General features: G+C 40.1%; 3 protein-coding genes across 3 annotated transcripts; 1 reads left to right on the top strand and 2 right to left on the bottom strand.

Moving 5' to 3' along the window:
• Window positions 1-584: 584 nt before the first annotated feature.
• Window positions 585-7,256, bottom strand: dmc1 (DNA meiotic recombinase 1). The gene is made up of 13 exons (XM_079492976.1): window positions 7,185-7,256; window positions 7,008-7,052; window positions 6,706-6,852; window positions 6,459-6,541; window positions 6,163-6,215; window positions 5,158-5,199; window positions 5,003-5,075; window positions 4,532-4,623; window positions 3,486-3,559; window positions 2,794-2,908; window positions 1,427-1,487; window positions 1,125-1,241; window positions 585-789 (listed from the first exon to the last, which is right to left on the bottom strand). Exons 1-13 carry the CDS (start codon window positions 7,242-7,244, stop codon window positions 720-722), a joined length of 1,032 nt encoding a protein of 343 aa, XP_079349102.1. The 5' UTR covers window positions 7,245-7,256; the 3' UTR covers window positions 585-719.
• Window positions 7,257-8,133: 877 nt separating this feature from the next.
• On the bottom strand, window positions 8,134-13,180 carry tomm22 (translocase of outer mitochondrial membrane 22 homolog (yeast)). Its single transcript, XM_079491868.1, has 4 exons — window positions 12,818-13,180; window positions 11,996-12,114; window positions 10,154-10,271; window positions 8,134-9,981 (listed from the first exon to the last, which is right to left on the bottom strand). The coding sequence occupies exons 1-4, from the start codon at window positions 12,917-12,919 to the stop codon at window positions 9,907-9,909; spliced, it is 414 nt and encodes a 137-aa protein (XP_079347994.1). The 5' UTR covers window positions 12,920-13,180; the 3' UTR covers window positions 8,134-9,906.
• A 1,183-nt stretch (window positions 13,181-14,363) lies between these two features.
• maff (v-maf avian musculoaponeurotic fibrosarcoma oncogene homolog F) lies at window positions 14,364-19,776 on the top strand. Its single transcript, XM_079491865.1, has 3 exons — window positions 14,364-14,607; window positions 16,683-16,772; window positions 17,128-19,776. The coding sequence occupies exons 2-3, from the start codon at window positions 16,740-16,742 to the stop codon at window positions 17,566-17,568; spliced, it is 474 nt and encodes a 157-aa protein (XP_079347991.1). The 5' UTR covers window positions 14,364-14,607; window positions 16,683-16,739; the 3' UTR covers window positions 17,569-19,776.
• Window positions 19,777-20,114: the final 338 nt, after the last annotated feature.

Genomic DNA, 20,114 nt, shown 5'->3' with positions numbered 1-20,114 from the left:
CTTTTATATTCAGTTATAGGGTAGATTTTTGTCCTAACACAAATATTAAATGCCATTGACAATGAATGGAGAATTTGCGTCATACTAAAGCGGTGCCAATTGGGCACTGGAAATGTGTGCCCCACCCAGATATTATGTCTGTGTCCCTTTTATGCCCATATATGGAATTCTTTGTCGGGCATGCCCGAATATGGAGCTATGCAGATGTCAGAATGATGTCAGAACAGACCAGCTCCATTATATGGACACTGGGCAGTGGGCAGGGGCCCTGTCCAGATCCCGGTCAGAGGCATTTTTGTGGTGGTTCTGGACAACCGTGGGTCCAATCGACTCGACACCAGGCACTGCACCCCCTGTGGTGGGGTGGAACGCGTGTGTCGAATTAGATTTTTTTCCATCAATAAACAGACTTGACAACAAACTCAAAATTATGATTAATTTAATTCCACCAATGACCACCATGAATACTGATCAAGCAAACACTACCAATCAATCACCATAGAAATAAATACAACAGCTTTAAATTAACAAATCAATACAAATGCCTTAAATGGTACTTTGTTTAGCCTTAAATTGCTGAATAAATACAAATGCAATAAATACAAATGCAATACAAATGGTACTTTAGCACAACATGAACATATGTCACATATAACTGCTTTTGAAATAAACGTTAAATTAGTTACAGTAGATAGGAACAGTCATTGCATATGGTCTTTTCATTCTTTGGCATCTGCAACACCCCCAGCTGTAATGGCAAAAGTGGCCTCATTCTCTGGCATATCAGGACTAGAGGATATAATGGAAAAGAGAAGACACATCACTGCCACATCACCTCACTAGTATTACAGGGGTTATACAGTGTTTCCCCCCCATGCCCAGCACTACACATGTCAGACAGGGTGAAGAGGTTTTGCAAACCCTGCTTTTTTTACTACTAGGTGGCAGAGCTGTAGAGAAACTGGAGAAAAATGACCCCAAAGTTTATCTGCTCCTCTGCCAAATGCAAGTAGTGAGTTGCATTGTTCTACAGTAGTCTAGCCTGGATTAGGTGGCAGGCAGTGCTTTGGCTCCCTTGAATACTACATGTTCTTCTGAAATTACACAAAGTCTGTGGTAAGTACCTGTCAAATATCTTGGCAATTCTCAATTCTCCGCGCCCCTTCCTCAGACTGATCCTTGTGGTGGAGGCGTGGGCCAGGATGTGCCCTCCAATCGGCTTCTTGGGATCAGCTTGAAACCTGGAATGGGAAAAAAATAAATAAACAACCAATTAAAAACCAAACAAAATGCTCTCCTGCAGTTCTCCCTTGATCACACTTACTGCAGTGAATGTGTTGTTGTCTGAAGTTATTTCATTTTAAATGAGAGATTATCACTGGATTTACTTTTTGTGTGTACAGTGAATGCGGATGTTATTTCTTACGTCATTCCTGCACCAGGATCTGCAGTCATCTGGTTGGTGACGAACACAGCTACATTGTACTCTAGAAGAAACATGTTTATATGCAAATAGATATGTCATACAGACAGTACATGGTAGCCTCTCAAAGCCTAATGTCATCATTTAGGCATCATGTATTTGTGACACAGCCGAATCAACCAGGATTGATGATTATGCTGTTCCTGCCAAAGTGAGTGCTTAACTTCAACTCAACAACTCCAACTCTCTCAACTCCCAATTCCACATCAACAGATCAACAGAATTGTGATGCAAGATTGGTTCTTTTACTGAAGATTCTTTATCTTTTACAAGGTCATGGAGTAAAAACTGAAACAAACATAGACAAACAATACAACATGAAATCAATGCTGTCCTGTCCTTACAGCAGCTTGTAAATACAATACTTGTTTAATACAAAATAACCACTAACTGCCATTTTTAACATTAACTTATCTTACTTTCATTCATGAAATTGTCACTACATTAAATTATACCTTCCACATTAATTATAATTTACAGCATCCTGGTGAAGGTAATAGAAGGAAAAAGCTATACTGTCTTTGCTGCTACTAACAATTGCTGTTTGCTAGCCAACTGTAATAGATATGTTAGAATGCCAAATAGATTGCCAAAAATATGTATTATTCTGTATTTGTCAATCTCATTCAATGCTAGTCAGCCACTTTTCACATCAATGTATACAACTAATTCTAATTTGACGGCAGCTGTTAATCTTAACAGCTGACGGTCGGATGCTACTCCTACCCTCTGTCAGCATAATCTGTCTATAGTACATGGCCATCTATGGAAGACTTGTGTATCTATTTGTGTCACCCTTATATGACTATTTAGAATTAGCCTGATTATCAGACTCTGAGCTTTCTGCTCTTGTTCACTCAGTGGAGTGGGCAGGGTCTATGGGCTGGAAACCAGGCTAATTTAGAATAGCATTTATGTTAGAGTGCCAAGAGTGGAAACTATAAGAACTGTCTCAGATTGGTGCTCAAAAGGCTTCTGCCCTGAATAATGTCATTCTAAACAACATTACATAACAGCATACAATATAAATCACATTTTAAGACAAGACATGAAAAACATATGAAGTCAATAAAAGGGTGTTGGTATCAGTTTCTGTTACATTATGGAATATCAGATCAATATATAAGCTATTTTCATTATTTATATACAATGAAAATGTACATTTTCCTATAAATAACTCAAATGGAAACCCTGGCTGAGACTTTAAAGGTTTTTTCCAGACTGGAGAAGAAAAATATTAGAGGAAATGAAAAGGCATATGAAGGAAGAGAAGAAAGAAGAGATAAGGAGAGTGTGCCTGTGGTTCAGACCTTCAGAGATCTTCTGCAGCCTGGAGAGCATTTGGGCCAGTTTCTGCTGCCGCTCAGCCAGCTCCCCTCGGCCAGAGAAGTCCACCCGGAACAGAGCCATGATGGAGTCAATGATCTGATGGCCGAGAGATGAGGTGCAGGGTAGAGAGACACTATTAATCTATCTATATCATTAGTTGTTGTTGCTGTCGAACACACATTAATGGCCTTTTAATACCTTGTAGTTTAATGAAAAAGTAGCGAAAATAGCCGATACACAAACTCTTGTTGACATTTTTTTTAAATAAATTTGTAAACCTTTGCTTTTTTTTCTATTCTATGCCCAAAACATGGACACCAGATTCAAAGTGCTTAAGTTTGTCTGATGTTTTTAAATACAGTATCAACCAATACAAAGTGAGAGCTTTCCTTGGCCTGACAGGTTGACACACATAATCATGTGAGGATCTCAGGTGTGTTGTATGGCCAATTGGCCATGACTCTTGTCTTAACTTTGTAATACTGGTTATCTGGGAATTTTAATTCATTCTATACTTCATTCATTGTAAATCACATATGAGAATAAAAACAATATAATATATTCTACCTATAAACCTTCACAAGAGAGAAGATTACAACAAAAAAACAAATGAAAGTCAATTAATAAAAACAACCCTGAGGATTAATTCCTGTAAAATGTCCCTTTCAGATACCAGAAGTTTGAAAACTCCTCCTTCCTCGTGGAACTTGGCTGCTACAAAGTCCAACAGCTCCATCTGATGTTCACCTACAGACAGAGCACAAACTAAATAAAGCTGCAAAAGTGTGTTGCGCTATGATTCAGCTGGGCTGCGGACAAGAACAGAAATTAGTGTCTGTGCAGAAGTGATGCATCATAACGAATGGATTGTGTGAGTTAAATTCAAAACCTGACACATTGTGCCACAAAAGTAGGTGAATTAGGGGTGCTACAAAAAATGATTTAAAATAAAACTATTATCCATTTTAACAATATAATTGATTTGAGTGTGAGATTGCAACAGTTAACCACTAACCCTATTTAGAACATCATAACGTCATAATAGGCAAAGGTTTCATATAAAGCAAAAATAGCGGATCTACGTAATGAGCTTACAACGATGTGAGCTTGTAGATTTGTTTTTGAGTGACATCATTGTAAAACTTAACTATAAAATAGTACCAAAGTGGTTAATCAGACAGATCCATTTAGAAAAATAAACTATATTACAATTTCATGTTGATTCACTACAGTGCATATATGATGTAATTATAAAGTTATCAATGTAAAATAATCGCTAAGAAAATAATCGATAGTTGCAGCCATATACAGTAATGTTTTACTAGGAAACGAAAGGCGGACCATCAGTAGCCACTTTATTAGGTACACCTGCCCATCAACATAACAGCATTAACCTTGTCATAACAGCATTATGACAAGGTGAAGAGTTTCAGTCATTGTTCAACTAAACAAAATTAGAATGGGCAAGATGCATGATCTAATAGGTTTGTCACAAACCCCCACATTTATTTTCATTGGCCAATGTAATGATTCTATCCTATTCCTAGGGACCCAGATATGAACCAGTCAGATATGAATTGGTTCTTGTTGTAATATATCTTTTGTAATAGGGTAATTAATGGTTGTAATAATTTCAAGTGAATTGGATTAATTTATTTTTAGTAGGTGCTTTATTAGGTAAGTGTCCCTAATAAAGTGGCTGCCCTACTGTGCACATACTGGTGTATGCTCGAGCATAGAGCACGTTGTCAAGGACAGCATCGTGGTCCACATTAAACCGCTCAGCAATGTCCTTCAACCTATCTGGACGACTAGAATCAACACCATACAAGTCAAGGGTAATATGGGACTTAAATAACACAACTTTACAATTATTGATGGTTTATTTTCTTAAATTAGACCTTTCACATGTTTGCTTGTGTATATATTTGTAGGAAATGCATAAGAGCGTTATTTAATAAGCACATTTTTACACAGATGAGGTCCTATGTAAAAGTTAAATGATTCCAAAATAATGAAGTATCCAATACCTGATAATAATAATATGACACATTCATATATAATGAATATGTTAAAGTTAGCAGTTGGTACTGTAATAGGACTTCTATACTGTAAGTAAAGAGTCTGAGAACGTAATTCCCAAAGGGGATATCAAGTCACCAAGCTACAATGTATATGAATAAAGGATACAAGGTGTGCTCTGTGTCGATGAAGATGACTTTGCCTCCGGTGTAGCCATCTTCTCCAGGTAGCTGAGCTGTGACTGAACAACAGTACACACTCAGTCTAAGTCATTAATTTAGTTCACCCAATGTTTTCATTATCTCTTTGATGAGATAACTTACCACAAAGTGTGTGTGAGAGCTGAGTTTTCCCTGTCCGGAACTCTGTTGAAATATATTTATATGTGACAAATACATCTAACACTCTGCTTAGTTTTTATGTGTACATTTAATTGCTGATCAATAGTTAAACACACACACACACACACACACACACACACACACACACACACACACACACACACACACACACACGTCCATATAAAATATATGACTGCTAAGTTTGAATTGGGTTGCACACCTTGAGGGTCACATTCGCATATCATACAAGATAACAAAGGAAACTAGATAAACTGACCTGCCCACCAGGGCAGGTCAGTTTGTGGCCTCCTGGTGGTGCTATAATAGGCCAATGTGAAAAGGGTGCCATTTCTTATTATGCCTTGGATGGCAATTGGATGATTTGAGGCATTTTGTTCCAAAAATGTGTTTTGCAAAAATGTACCTGTTGGTGGTGCTATAACAGGCCAATGTGAAAAGGGTGGGATATATTCCTCAGCCTAGTAGGAAAGTCCGTGGCTATAACAGGCCAATGTGAAAAGGGTGGGATATATTCCTCAGCCTATAGTAGGAAAGTCTGTGAAAGATTTCACGTAAATTGCACGCTGCGTTCATGATTTGAGGCTTGCAAACTTTGAAAGCCAATGTTAGCCAATTAGGATGGAATATGAAATATCGGACAGATCCGGCGGGATTTTTGGACAGAATCTGGAGGAGTAATATCCAAAAATGTGTTTTTCAAAAGTCGGCCTCCTGGTGGCGCTATAACAGGCCGTTCTGGAAAATTTGGGGCAGAGTGTGTGTGCAAAATTTGGCATCAACCGGGTTAATGTCCCGGAGATTAGCTGTACACAGACGGACACACGGACGGACGGACGGACACACACACACACACGACACAGAGTGTAAAACATACTCTCTCCCCATGCCTTTGGCCTGGTGGAGACAAAAAGGCCCATAGCACAGCCCAGAGTACAGCAATAGAAGTGTAGCATAACAACTCCTCACCTCCAAAGGCCTCTGTGATTGCCATGCTCTCCATACCTCCACCTAACAGTTTGCTGCAGACAGATAACATCCACAGAATATCAATAGCTGTAAAACCAGTTCAGGAAACTAGTAATATTTACCCTATTTTGACAACTGAACTTTTAGAATAAAATAGGTCTTCCAAATAATTGATTACATTCCAAAATATCTGATAGCTGGTAGCCAACAACATTGTAATTGTCTAACACATTCATAATAATCAACAATTTGATTAGTAAAGAGAAGCACAAAGAATCATAAACTAGGTTCTTAACTCAAACTCCTGACTCCCGGTTGTGATATGGAACACTTGCTTCCTCTTGGCACTGTACTCAAAGGCAGTCTGGAAACCATTTGTCTACAATGTGAAAAGAACAAACTGAAAGGACAAACTATCAAAATTTCCACTCACAGAACAAGTATTATTTTATATGCACTGTTGAATTTGTTAATAGGTTATGTAATCCTGAAAATGTGGATGAAACATTTTAAAGAAAGTCTGGATGCTCCATGAGCTCTCACCAGCATCTTCCCAGCAGCCTCTTTGATTTTCTCCACCTTGGCCTCTGACAGGCCCTTGATGTTGCACAGGGACCTGCGAGTGGTCATCTGGATGCCCTGCACAGTACAGATACCCACCGACTTCAGCTTTTTAATGTCCGCCATGTTCTGTAGACATAAATAAGAGAACATGATGAGGACAACAACACAAAGAGATGAGTTGTAAGCTGCAGGTGCACATGTGGACCTGTGTGTGTGTGTGTGTGTGTGTGTGTGTGTGTGTGTGTGTGTTGGAACATCTTCCTTATTTAGAGGTAACTCACAATTCCATGTTTCTGCAATAAGTCAATGTCTTGGAAGAAGCTCTCCTGATAGGTGAGACAAAGGAAAACAAAATACAGTAACAGGGATATAGGTTTTGTTTTAAAGGAAAATAGGAGTCTTGATAGATACAGTAACAGCATATAATAGCCTAGTCCCTGTATTCCTCGTATTCTCACCTCATCTTCCTGGCACACAGCATCATCTTCCACGACTTGGTCCTCCATTGCACATTTCATATTGATTGCAGGTAGAAGCTAAAAGTTGTGATGATAGTTTTTAACTAGTTTTCACTGTTAAATGGCAGCTATAGCTTGTGCTTAAGTAGGCATATAGCTCGTCAACTTTTCACTGACAACTAAGCTATAGCTTTAAGCTAGGTATTAGGTAAGTGATTTTTCCGCTTTTCAGCTCCCAAGGCAGGCCTGCTGACATGAACTACAACTACTAAAATCTACAACCACATAAATTCACTAAATAGCCACAAACTACTAATAATTAAATAGAAACAGCATTACCACACAATATAAGAATGAAGTTACCTACATTATCAAAAGGTTAAATCAAACAAAGAACCCGTTTTGACAATTGACCAGAGTTATCTAATAAGCACTTGACAGATTGATTGGCGGGAAACATCTATAGATTGTTCTGCCTGTAGATCCCATGGTACGGGGGGACAGCAGGCTGTGATTGGCTAGCTAGTTGTCCGGCAACTGTTGACGTAAAGAAAAACATATCTACCGGTAAATCTATGGTAGGCTAGCTTATCCAGTGGACACTAGCTAGTAGCTAGTGCAAGTATTATCTAGTCAGTGGCCTGTTGTTTTCTGCGAGTTGACTACATGAAATGTATGAAATGAAACATTTCTTATTGAGATTACATTTTGAATTGACACAAACCATTTAGTAAATAGCTGAAGGTTACAAACCTACTTACTTTCCTAAATAATCGACAAGCTCATTTTAATCAACTCAATCGATAGTGTACAGATTTAGGCTAGACAAGATTAGATTTCATATCACACACACACACACAAAATTCAATCTAACTTTCAACAGCAACATATTTTAATAATCTATTGCATCAATAGGTTTGACCCCCTAGAGTAAAGACATATGCCTACATAGCTTTCCATCTCACTGGTGTTTTTATTAGCAGTCATGTTGAAAACAGAGAATATGCTCCATGAGCAGAGGTAAGCGACTGTAAATTCCAAATGGCCAACATGAGAGAAAAGTAAAACGAATGATGTTCAATTACACTGGACTGGAATTGTCACTTGTCAGGGTAATGTTTGTTAGTATACATTCTTTTAACTGGGCAGATCCTCACTAGGGAATGTGACACAAAGTCCAAACGTATAACAGGTTATGGCTTTGACTTTGGAGAGGTAAAGGAAATATGGCTTTTGTGACATGTTCTTAAATTAATCAATCTTTTACATGACCAATAACTACCTGTCTTCAAGTTCACAGGTGATCAATCATTGATTGATCACCTCTCAAATGTATATTTTAATAAACCACTCTCAAAGTTTAGTATTGACAATTCGAGTACAGTTTGACCCATACATACTGCTACTTTACTTTGATGTCAGATATTGCCCAATGCTATTGTAAGGTGCAAACAAAAATGGTAGAGATGTCAACTCTAAGTAATGGGACACCATATTAAGAAACAATCGTACCCAGAATGAAACCTCACAAACAATACAGATAGAAATGCACAGTGTAGAGTGGATATGAGTGTGGTTTAGCAACTCTCGCCTCCAATCCAGGGGAGCCAGAATGTTGCTGCTTCTCCTTCTAATTATAAATGGTAGCCTGTGTTCTAGTCTGATCCCCAGGACTGGAGATGGGAACTACTGACTTAGATTAACAGTTCACAAATCCAGTGTTGGGGATAAAGAGTACTAACGGGCTTTCCTGTAATCACACACTAATTTACTCATACCAGGTTTACAACTAGCTAGTGGAAGAAAATAGTATGGACAAACAAGACAAGTACAGGCCTCCAGAACTGAGGTTGGGATTGGGAACCACTGCAGCAGAGTTATGAATCATATTTCAGCTACATAGTATGCATGTTCCACATCTTGGAATGCACTCCAGTTGTGCCGCATTGCTTTTAGTCGGCATGTACTACCCATTGATTCTCCACATACAGATGGAACCAATAAATATATCAAATACCAAACAGACGTTTTCAATCGCTTCAAAGGGCAGAATGTCATTACAAGTATCACGCCCACATGGACATTGCTCAGACTGAAAACACAGACAACAATGGCTCACTGCTGGCTTTACTCAGGACCCAAATTTTACCTTCTCTATGACCCCTCCACAACCAAATATAATCAATAACAGAATATTCTCTTGTCTCTGTTCTTGGTCCACCACATTATGCCAGTGTTTCATGTTTCAGTTTGAACAAAAACCACCAGTTAACAAGGCTCTAGAAGTACTTTGGATCTTTCACACACCCTTTTTTTTTTGTAATAAACCACCTTCACCTGTTGTCCGTAGGGAACATACCTCACTTAAATCACTAGAAGTACATTATATATATATACATATATATATACTGTATGTATAATGTATAAAAACAAAATAGACAGATATTGCCCCATGAAGTCAGTCTCTGTGAGGTGTTTGAAAAAAGAGAGACAGTGAGAGAGGGGGACACATTAGACTGCAACACCCAGGAAATGGCAATCCTCCTCTTCAACGGCCCATCCGATTGGCCAGTCCTGGATATTGAAATAAGCATCATCAGGATAAAGCTTTCACAGTTCCATCAATTCTTCTGGTCTTCATCATCTTCTTCGCTGCCTCTTTTCTGGGCTGTCCCTCTCCGCTGTTAGCGGCAGGTCTCACATTTGTGTAGGGACATCTTCGTCACATTTTGCCAGGTACAGGTGGCATCATGCCAGGCATCCCTCCAGACATGCCAGTGTTGGGACCGAGAAGGATCTAAATGGAGAGGTGGATATGATCAGTCTTCACCTGTGCTGGGTATGCCCATAGATCCAAAACACGTTTCCAAAAGGTTTAAAGAACAATGACAAAATGTGAAACAAGCTATACAAGTTTATTTAAAGCTGTGGTCTGTGCAGAAATTATACGTTTGCACACAAACACACACCTGTCTCTGCTGTTGTAACTGTTGCTGCTCCAGTTGTAGTCTTTCTGTCTCAAACACTACAGGAAGCACCAGGATCATAAAGGAAGTGGTGCCAACCCAGAGTGCTGCGCGGGAGAAACTACATTGCACATACATACACAAACATAAAAAGGAAAAGATAAGAGGGATGAAATGTCTAAGATAAACATGAGTAATAGCTTTAGGATATGGGCAAGAGGGACATATTGGGCAGATATATATTTAAAACATATATATATATAATTTATTTTATATATACACACACACACACACACACACCGGTATGTTATTTATTTTATATCTTGTTGTATACATTCATTTATGACTATGTGATGTGTGGACTGTGGTCAGCGGTCACAAAACATCAAAAGTGGCAGAAGTCAGCTCCAGTAAGTGTGTTGCCGTACAAAGCAACACAATAATTAGCTAGCAACATTTTACAAGCTAGAAGAAAGTGAAATATGATAGGGCTTGAATTGTATAATTTAACGGTACACCTACACCACAAGCAACTCTTAGATACGATTTGTAATATCTGGAATCTAGAGTTGCAATAACAACTATTGACAGGCCATATATCAAACAGAAAAGTCGTATTCTGCTTTTCCCTTCAGGGGTCGCCACAGTGAATCATCTGCCTCCATTCTCACCCCGTCCTCTGCCTCCTTTTCTCTCACACCAACAAACTTCATGTCCTCTTTCACTACATCCATAAATCTTCGCTTTGGTCTTCCTTTAGGCCTCCTGCCTGGCAGTTCCAACCTCAACATCCTTCTACTGATATACTCACTATCCCTCCTCTGCACATGTCGAAACCATCTTAGTCTGGGCTCTCTGGCTTTATCTCCAAAACATCTTACATGCGCTGTCCTTAGTTCTGAATGTACTCGTTCCTGATCATATCTGATTGTATTAAACAACGTTAAACTCTGCAGCTGTACGGAAAGCTTAAATAATGCTCTTTCCATTGCAATGTTTTTGTTTCATAAATATCCACCATAGGCATGTTATGAGCTACTTTCTGTCAATAAATTCTGTGCAGGTGATTATATTTATTATTTTTTATTATAAGTGTTGGAGTTTAGAAGTGCTAGTTGGAAATCACTCAACGGTCATGTCCTGCGTTGTGCGTACCATCTCAATAAAATAAAATAAAAAATAAAACACAATGCAGGAGGCAGCAGGACGTTGCGTTATTGAAAATGTGCACTTCCAAACTCCAACACTTAGTAAAATAATCACATGCACAGAATTTAATGCTAGAAAGTAGCTCATAACGTGGATTTTTATTCAACAAAAACTTGAGGATAAAAAAAGAGGATAATTCAAGCTTTCCGTACAGCTACAGTGTTGGTGAGTTTAATGTTGTTAAATAAATACAATCAGATAGGACTTTTCAGTTTTTCGATGTATGGCCTGTCAAGGGTTGGTATTACAACTCTAGATTCCAGATATTAAAAATAGGATCTAAGAGTTACTTGCAGGCAGCTAACCTACACCATCATGTTACATAAGAACACTACATCATTTCAGCATCAAGAGTAATCAATTCACTACTTTTCTTTTTATGTTTTTTTTTTGCGGCTTTCACCTTTATTTTATAGGACAGACAGTAGGCTGACAGGAAATGGGGGAGAGACATGCAGTAAAGGCTGTCGGGATCGGGAGTCGAACCCGCGGCACACTGCCAGACTTGGACTACCGGCCAAGGTGCCTGGACCACTGAGCCATGGCCCAGGCCAATTCACTACTTTTCACTTTATTTCAGGGAAGTGTGGATCTCTCAATGTGGAAGAGACATACAGTACTATTGACGTTACGTACCTGTAGAACTGCTTGGCAAGAGACACAGAACAATTTGCGGACACCTCTGCAGCGCTGCGCACTGTGTCAGGGAACATCTCTGTCAAACCCCAGAGCCTCTCCCCTAATGTCTCATCCAACTGACAGACAGAAAACAAAAACACATTGTTCACTGTTTCAAGTCTTCAAATAAATACTGCTCTATGGTGTGCAATGGATTATTCATATCTATCAATCAATCTATCCATCCATCCATCCATCCATCCATCCATCCATCGTACATATACACACACACATGACAAATCAAAGGAAAACCCCTGAATAAATGAGTGCAGAAAGAAACATAACAAATACAGGTGTACTGTGTGATAACATCCTACAATCATATGCTCTGGGGCATGTACAACAATTCTGAGGTCTACTTGACCTCAATTCTCAGGGTTTCGGCCACAAAGGATGGCTCAACTACCTATAGCTACAGTGTAGAAACAGTGAAACAGTGTTTCACTGTTTCTACACTGTAGGAACAGTCACTAAAATCAAATGACAGCTGCATTCCAATCTATGTAAAGTAAGTCATCATAGGGTTGGAAATTATGGTCCAAAGTTCACCTGCAATGTCCATGATGATTGTGCATTAGTGCGACAAGACAACAAAACAACTAAAAGTCAAATTACATTACCTAACGACTGCCAGCATTAATTCCGAGAGAAATCGAAGGGTTATTTTAGCAAGCTAGGGTCTGTATGTTCAGAAGCTAGCTGCCGCTTAAATCCAGGCAAGGCTGCAGTGTGATTGTTAATGGATTTATTTGACTTAATGTGTTTATAATAAATCCATACCTCATCATCATCGTCGTCATCATCATCATCTTCAATCTCGTCTTCAGGGGGCCGGACAGAGATGGGGCCCGCAGTGGGGGGCAGCTCTTCAATTCCGGGCATGGTGATCTATTTACAAGCCCGTCTCCGACAGTCTGTCTGATCAAATCAGCAGAGACCTGGTCTTGGTCGCTAATCACAGAGAAAGGAGGAGATTATTATATTTCTTTCTCAAAGGGCTTGCGTGAATTTTAGGCAGACGAGGAGGGTGCAGCACCGGTCCTGCGACAGTCTGAGGTCATTCAGTAAAGCGTGCATGTGCGCGTTGGATGACGGGAAAAGGGGTCACTTCCTGGATTCGTTCAATTCGCTCAAACGAACGTCTCCCCCTGTCGTCCGGACTGTCTAATGACAGGTTTGTTTCGTCAACACCATGAGCATGACATTGTGTAAAATGAGATCTTCAAACCTGTTCATCAGTGTATCATCTACAAACTAATGATCAAGGGTCTTTCTTTCAAAAAATCTGATGAATGATAGACTGGATTAACATATTTTAATATATTGTATTACGGCCCTGATGTGTTGTAAATAAGGGTGGGTGATGTGATGTCACTGTTAAATAGGATTGATAGGGACTGTTATTCAAAGGTTAGGTTTAGAGATCGCCTCAGTGGTGTCCGATTAGAACTTAAACCGGGATGTTTAACAGGTGTAATTGGAATGGTGTAAAGCCAGATACCTCAGAGCGTAGGAGTAGTATACGGTACGAAGGGGTCTGGGTTGTAAGGCCAGACACCTTGGTTCGTATGTGTTGAGGTGGTCTCGATGCTTGAATCTTGTGTCTTGAGTCTTGTGTCTTGTATCTTGTGTCTTGTGTCTTGTGTCTTGTGTCTTGAATCTTGTGTCTTGTGTCTTCTGTCCTATGTTCTGTATCTTGTGTCTTGCTTGGGTCCAGTAGACCGTGGATTTGGGATCGTTGGAGATACCGAGTGCGTTGGTTGGTATCTGAGGTTTAGAAGCTGGGATCTTCCTTTTATGATGTGCAAGTCTAGTGTCATGATGATGTCACCACTGTGTATATCCATCCTTGGGGTTTCTACGTTAATATGATGTCAGCGCTGGATATCGCCGTTGTCTCCATATATGGGACTATAGGTTATCCCCATATATGGAGCTCTAAGTGAAAGCCTTCGTAACAGTCACAGTAAAATCAATTTAGTTAATTTACCCATTTATAACTCATTCGCAACTCATTTGCACAGCATAATAAAGGCCTAAGTAACTTGCCTGATTATATGGTGTGAGATGAACATGGACAATGTAATACATTTTGTTTTTGTATTATTCCATTTGTTCATTATGTGTGTGTGTGTGTGTGTGTAATGTAACAATGTATTATTTAGTCTATATATTGAAAAATAATAAGGAAAATGCAAGAAGAAATCCAGGGAACAGGGCAATGGAAAAGTTGGGATTTGGGCTTTCCTTTCCATGTTGTTTACATCTTTCACAGTACGCTGTGGGGGCGGGGGGAGGCTCCGCCCTCATTCCTCTGGCCTGACGTCATTGTTGGTGTGTTTTTTATGAATGAAAGAATCCAACCTCAAACAGCAGAGAGTAATTCCGGGAAAAGGCGGACTGACATTTTGTCGCCAGACACTCTCCTCGCCTCTCCTCGACCGACGAGAGCAGACATATAAATCCAACCGTTCCTTGACCGTGAAGACGTTCCGTTTTCTGTTATCACCGAACACACCAACCGACGAGGACTGGTTTTCCACCGCGACTGACAGACACACCAAGGACAAGTGAGTAGGCAGCTGTTTGCTTTAATGTGCTTCTTTTAGCCCTCCATGCTAACGTGCTGCTAGCATGTTTTCGAGCCACCCTGAAGCACAAATGCTTCGATTTCTGACGGATTGTTTAGGCCTTATTGGTCTCGAGGTAACGCGGTGGGCACATAATGACATTACTGGACAGTGTTTTGGACGCACATTTAAGTACCTACAATGTTTAAAGCCATTTGTTTAGCATTTAAAGCCTTGCTAAGATGGATGGCGTGCGCACTTGTGATGGCTGTTTACTAGAGCAGGCTGCTTTTAGCACCATGCCAGCCAGCAGTGTCTGAATATGAAACGGGAGGATTGTTGTTGGGGGGAGGGGGCATACGACCCTGTTTCATGTGTGGAATGTGGAATTTAACTCATCTTATGTCATCCCATTCCCTCTGCTTATTTAATAAGGGGGTAAAGGGTTAACGTGTTGTGGTTGGCCAGTAACGCAATACTTTGGGATAGTCGTCATTGAATATACCATCTATAATGTAACATTATATTTGGTAATACCCAAGCACTACGCCGTTATGTCTGTGGAAATCTACCCATGTGACCTTATATGTGCTGTTGTTCAGCACAGAGTGTGTGTGTGTGTGTGTGTGTGTGCTGGCGGAGCTGTGGACAGTGGACCAGCCAGGCAAGGCAGTTTCTTGCTGAATCACCCTGACTTTATGAAACGGTCACGTCTGGTGGTTCGACACACACAACCAAAACTTCCCACGCTTTACGGGAAATGCAATCAAACCAGGCCTGGTGTTTAAGGATAGTTTTCATTCCACACACGTGTATGAGGAGGTTTGGAATGGTGTATTTACAGTGACAGCAGGGTTAGCACAACTGAAATATATTGCTTTCATTGACAGTGTCTTGGTAGTCATATTTGTTGATTTAAAATAATGGAATATAGTTTTGTTATTTTTGCTGAATTATTTGTATAGGTGTTCTTGTCAGTGCAATGCACTCACTGACACTGTACTGTAGATAAAAAGTACTGTAGTACAATACTACAGAATCCATGTCACCACAGTGGGGAGAGTGAAAAGGACCTGAAAGTTCTGTCCGGCCCCTCTGTGTCATGACGGTTGGTAAGGGGAAGTGTGGTGGGTTTTGGTTAGATTTCGGAGACACCTGCTTTGAGCAAGGAGGGGGTGGACACATGATCCCTCCCTTAGACGTCAACAGAGAAAGTACAAGCACACCACTTGGAAGCCCTTCTTTTCATATCAAACCACTGATTAAAATAAAAGGCAACATTTGGAAAAGCTCAGAATACTGGCTTCTTCTCCTTTTTTTTGATTCGCACATGACTGGCCATCTTGTGAGCACATTGTGAATGTCAGACTAAATGGAGAACAAAACGGCATGATGTTCTGAATCACATGTAATAATGCTTTTTTTGTGGGGGGGGGGCTGAATATTTAATCATAAAAAAAGGATTACTTAAATTCCCAGATAACATGATGCTAGGTTTGTTTGGCCCCAGATGGCATCTTAACACAATCAGCACCGGGATTTCTTCCAAAATAGAAGCTCGGGGTGCCGGGAAGATATGGCCGCTTTTACTCTGGAAGCACCCCTTCCGTTCCGGACAAAAACCGAGAGACATGTTTTTGCTTGCTTACCTCGCTAAGATTGCGATATAAGTCGTTGATGATCGCTTGCTTCATATTTTGACATGCATGGCATGTTGAAGTCAGAAATGAAGAGCTTAGTATATCCATCTAGTCAAAACCACGGAGAGCTCCTTAGATTACGCACGCAGAAGGAGAGGCCAACTAAAAGAGAAATTCAGAATATTTTTCTCTCGTTTGATATCAATGAAAATGCGCTATGACGTGTGTACAGTGTACACACGTCCTAGCGCATTTTCATTGATATCAAACGTACACGCGTCCTAGCAACCAGTCGGTTGGATTAGTTATGACGTTCCCACACATCGTACGGTCTAAATGCGTTAAGAGATTCCATTGTTTTGCAGAATATAGTTTTATTTTTGTTAATATTGTGCAGCCCTAATTTATAGTATGTTCTTTGGTTTATTCTTCCAGAGTGTCTAAATCCGTGTTGCCTGGTGCCTGGGGAAGAAGAACAAACAAAGTCAGACCATGACATCAGAAAGAAACAGCAAAGCCCTGAAGGTACAGTAAGACAAGTTTATTTCCATAACAATGACTTATGTTGGCAGCCTCAACTATTTCTGTAGAAGGAAAGACGTCAGCATCGATACAAATTCTTAATGTCCTCCCATTGTTGACTATTCTTTTTTTCGTATCCAGTCTGCTGTTGCCTTCTACCATGTTTGCCCTTTCTTCTTTCATTTCCTTCTATTCCATTACCTCCCTTCCTTTTCCCCAACTCTCCAATATTCTTTTAATGAGCCTTTGTTTCTATTTTTATTTCTCCTTTAACTTATTTTAATGTACTTTTTTACTTTGCATTAATAACCAACGTGTGAGTGAGCAAAGCTAAACTGATCCTATTGCGTCCTGTCAGGTGAAGAGGGAGTGCGGCGAGAATGTGCCCATCCTGTCAGACAGCGAGCTCATGTCGCTGTCGGTGCGAGAGCTCAACCTGCACCTGCGGGGCCTCTCCCGCGAGGAGGTGCAGAAGCTGAAGCAACGCCGGCGTACACTGAAGAACCGGGGTTATGCCGCCAGCTGCCGTGTCAAGCGGGTGTCACAGCGCGAGGCCCTCGAACAGCAGAAGAAGGAGCTCCAGCGCGAGGTGGAGAGGCTGGGCGTGGAGAACGCTGGCATGCGGAGGGAGCTCGAAGGCCTCGGGGCCCGCCTGGCCGCTTTGCAGAGGTTCGCCCGGGGCCTTGAGTCCGGAGGAGGCAGCCTCCTGGCCACAGCCCCCCGCCTCAACACTGCCTCAGTCATCACCATTGTCAAGACTCCCTCACAACCACAGAGAGAGCAGGGATCCAACTCATAGGAGAACAGAGGGGATACCTGGACTGGGGTGGGATACATGACCTGCAATGCAAACACACATATACATGCCACATGCACACGGACATGACTGTACACACACAGGAGAGTAAGGACAAGGAACATAATATGTAGAGCTCAACAGTGACGTTCCGGAAGTAAAAAATTCAATTCATATTCTGAATGGAGGATTTAGATTAGTAAACGAAGCACTGAACCGTGTCAATGAAACTATTGTTTCATTGGAAATGTATCATTCACAATATTTATGGGGTGAATAGTAAATTCACTCTAACATTTCTTTAGTTTAGTACTGTTCGTTGACCCTTTTTTTTGTTGTTGTTGCACCAAATTAAATGTTTTGATTGTGAGGATTTCGTGAAATGTTCCTGGTGTAAATTAATGAGAAATTAACACCGGAAAATGGAGCTGTTCAAAAAGTGAGCAGTCACCGTTGAGCTCTATAGACATAGGCACTTACTAAATGCTCATCTGTGTTACACACACACGTGCATGAACGCACACAAGACTGATGAGTTCAGAGTTGGTCATAATACTTTTCAGGCCTGCTCAACACACCTAACCACAACAGACCTAAAGCACCAAACTCACTCACTCATACTTTTGACACACAAACACACACACATACACATACAGACATGGACAGTGGCTGACTGAAGAATCTGACTGAAGCATAAAGTGACCGGCAAGGTGTGCGTATCCTCGAGGCCAACCATCGACAAAGCCAGCCGTACAGCTGGTGCTCTTTGACTCTGCTAGTGACTGCTCCAGTAACATGGCATCTGACCAACTGCAAAATTCCAAAGTTGGACCAGGCATATACAGTATGTTCTGCTTCCTCCAACTCAACAATGTCTGCATTCCTCTCGCAGCACACATACAGTAGGACGATCATTTAGTCATTTCTGCTTTGAAGGAGCAACGCGTCTCTGCGTGTTTGTTTTGTTTTCTTTACCCGTTTAATAGGATTCCAAGCAATATGTTTTGGTTAATCAATCTTGTCTCATCTTTAAGGAAACTGTAGATTGAAACCAACCAACCAACCATGTACTGTGTTAGCAACTGATGTGTTTTTTTTAAAAAGAAAACACAAGCCTATATTTTCTATCTTTCCACCTAGAGTTTATTTGTTCACTCCTTGTGAATGGATTTTGGAGGTGTAGGGCTGGCGTAAGACTTTCTTACATTAACTCAATGCCTTTAAGTGTATGAGGGGAGTGAAAGAATACTTTGGTGGGAAAGGTTAAACAGTGGAATGCTACAGCTCCTTTAGAATTTATGGGCACACATTCTTTTGCTAGTTTTATATTACCAGAGGATAGCATTGTCTGAATGTAGGGCTGCACAACTATAGTTGAAGTTGTAATTCTAAATTATTTTCGGAGATGACGTGATCTGATTATTGGTGTCTATGTTGCGGTGAACCAAATATACCACGATTAATTGTAGAAGCTAAATTGCTGTATGCAATTACACAATTAATTACGAAATCCTCGTCCAATAATTCACCAAGCTATTTTCGTTGTCCGTAGATATTACTGTGCTTTAATGTGTTAGTCTGTTGTGATTTTGTATTAAAAAAGCAAAGCTTTGTATATCTACTAGACTCCCCAACGACAGATGTTGGTCATTTTGCTGGAACATGTTAAAAAAAAAAGAAAAAAACCATGGGACTACATCTGGTAGGAATTATGCTCCGTCAATGCAAATTCTATTCATACATTCCTTTTTATCTGTTGTCTTTTGTAATGTTTGTACGTACGATGAAAGACGAAAATGTTGAGCGACATTTATCAGAGCTATATTCTATATTTTATTTGTATTTAAAGATAGATATTACGAAAAGAAAGCTAACGAGTGCTGTGATGTTATGTTTTTGGTTTGGTTTTCTTTTTCCAAAAAGTACTTGTATATGACTAGTTTTGGGATTATTCCCACGTCTAATTATTGTACTTGAGTGACGATTATTATTTTGAAAAAATGTTAACTGTCGTTATGAGCTGTTTTAGAAATATGCTAAATTCAATGGCCATATTGCTGTATGATGATTTTCCGTATGCGTGTTTGCCTTGTTTGTACTAATTTCATAGTGGCTTGTAGGGATATTCTTATTTTTCTATGAAGTACCAAGGTGATGGTGTGAGTTTATTTATGGTAATAAAAAATCAAGGTTATTTCAGAATTGGCATAAGTGAGATCAGAGAGGTGACGGTAATGAGAATTGATTGGAACAGGAAGATAGATGGAATAAGAATGGAAGAAAGTACATACTACAAATGTAGTATAGTTGGAGAAAGATGGCTAAAGGAAGTGAGGGTTATGTGAGTGAAGAGGGTGGAATTAAGAGTTCATGCGAAGTGTGATTAACTTAAAAATCTTAAACTGTATTTCATGCAAACTATGCTAACTAGACTTCAGTATGCTGGGTTTCAGTGGGGGGAACCAGACCTCAAATAGCAATATGATTTTTTTTAAGCAGGCATTATAACACATTATATTGTGTTGATAAATACTCCTTGAGATATCATA

Source organism: Electrona antarctica (genome assembly GCF_951216825.1).
Source record: "Electrona antarctica genome assembly, chromosome: 22".
In the NCBI taxonomy this organism is placed as follows: Eukaryota; Metazoa; Chordata; class Actinopteri; order Myctophiformes; family Myctophidae; genus Electrona; species Electrona antarctica.
Note: the sequence above shows the minus strand (reverse complement) of the source record. Positions and strands in the feature narration are given on the sequence as shown.

Coding starts and splice junctions, on each gene's coding strand:
- tomm22 (XM_079491868.1), bottom strand. CDS start 12,919: ATGCCCGGAATTGAAGAGCTGCCCCCCACTGCGGGCCCCATCTCTGTC. Junction 12,115..12,817: donor ATGACGACGATGATGATGAG/GTATGGATTTAT, acceptor TCTGTCTGTCAG/TTGGATGAGACATTAGGGGA. Junction 10,272..11,995: donor CTTGCCAAGCAGTTCTACAG/GTACGTAACGTC, acceptor TGTGCAATGTAG/TTTCTCCCGCGCAGCACTCT.
- dmc1 (XM_079492976.1), bottom strand. CDS start 7,244: ATGAAATGTGCAATGGAGGACCAAGTCGTGGAAGATGATGCTGTGTGC. Junction 7,053..7,184: donor CTGTGTGCCAGGAAGATGAG/GTGAGAATACGA, acceptor CTCACCTATCAG/GAGAGCTTCTTCCAAGACAT. Junction 790..1,124: donor ATTGCCAAGATATTTGACAG/GTACTTACCACA, acceptor TATATCCTCTAG/TCCTGATATGCCAGAGAATG.
- maff (XM_079491865.1), top strand. CDS start 16,740: ATGACATCAGAAAGAAACAGCAAAGCCCTGAAG. Junction 16,773..17,127: donor GAAACAGCAAAGCCCTGAAG/GTACAGTAAGAC, acceptor GCGTCCTGTCAG/GTGAAGAGGGAGTGCGGCGA.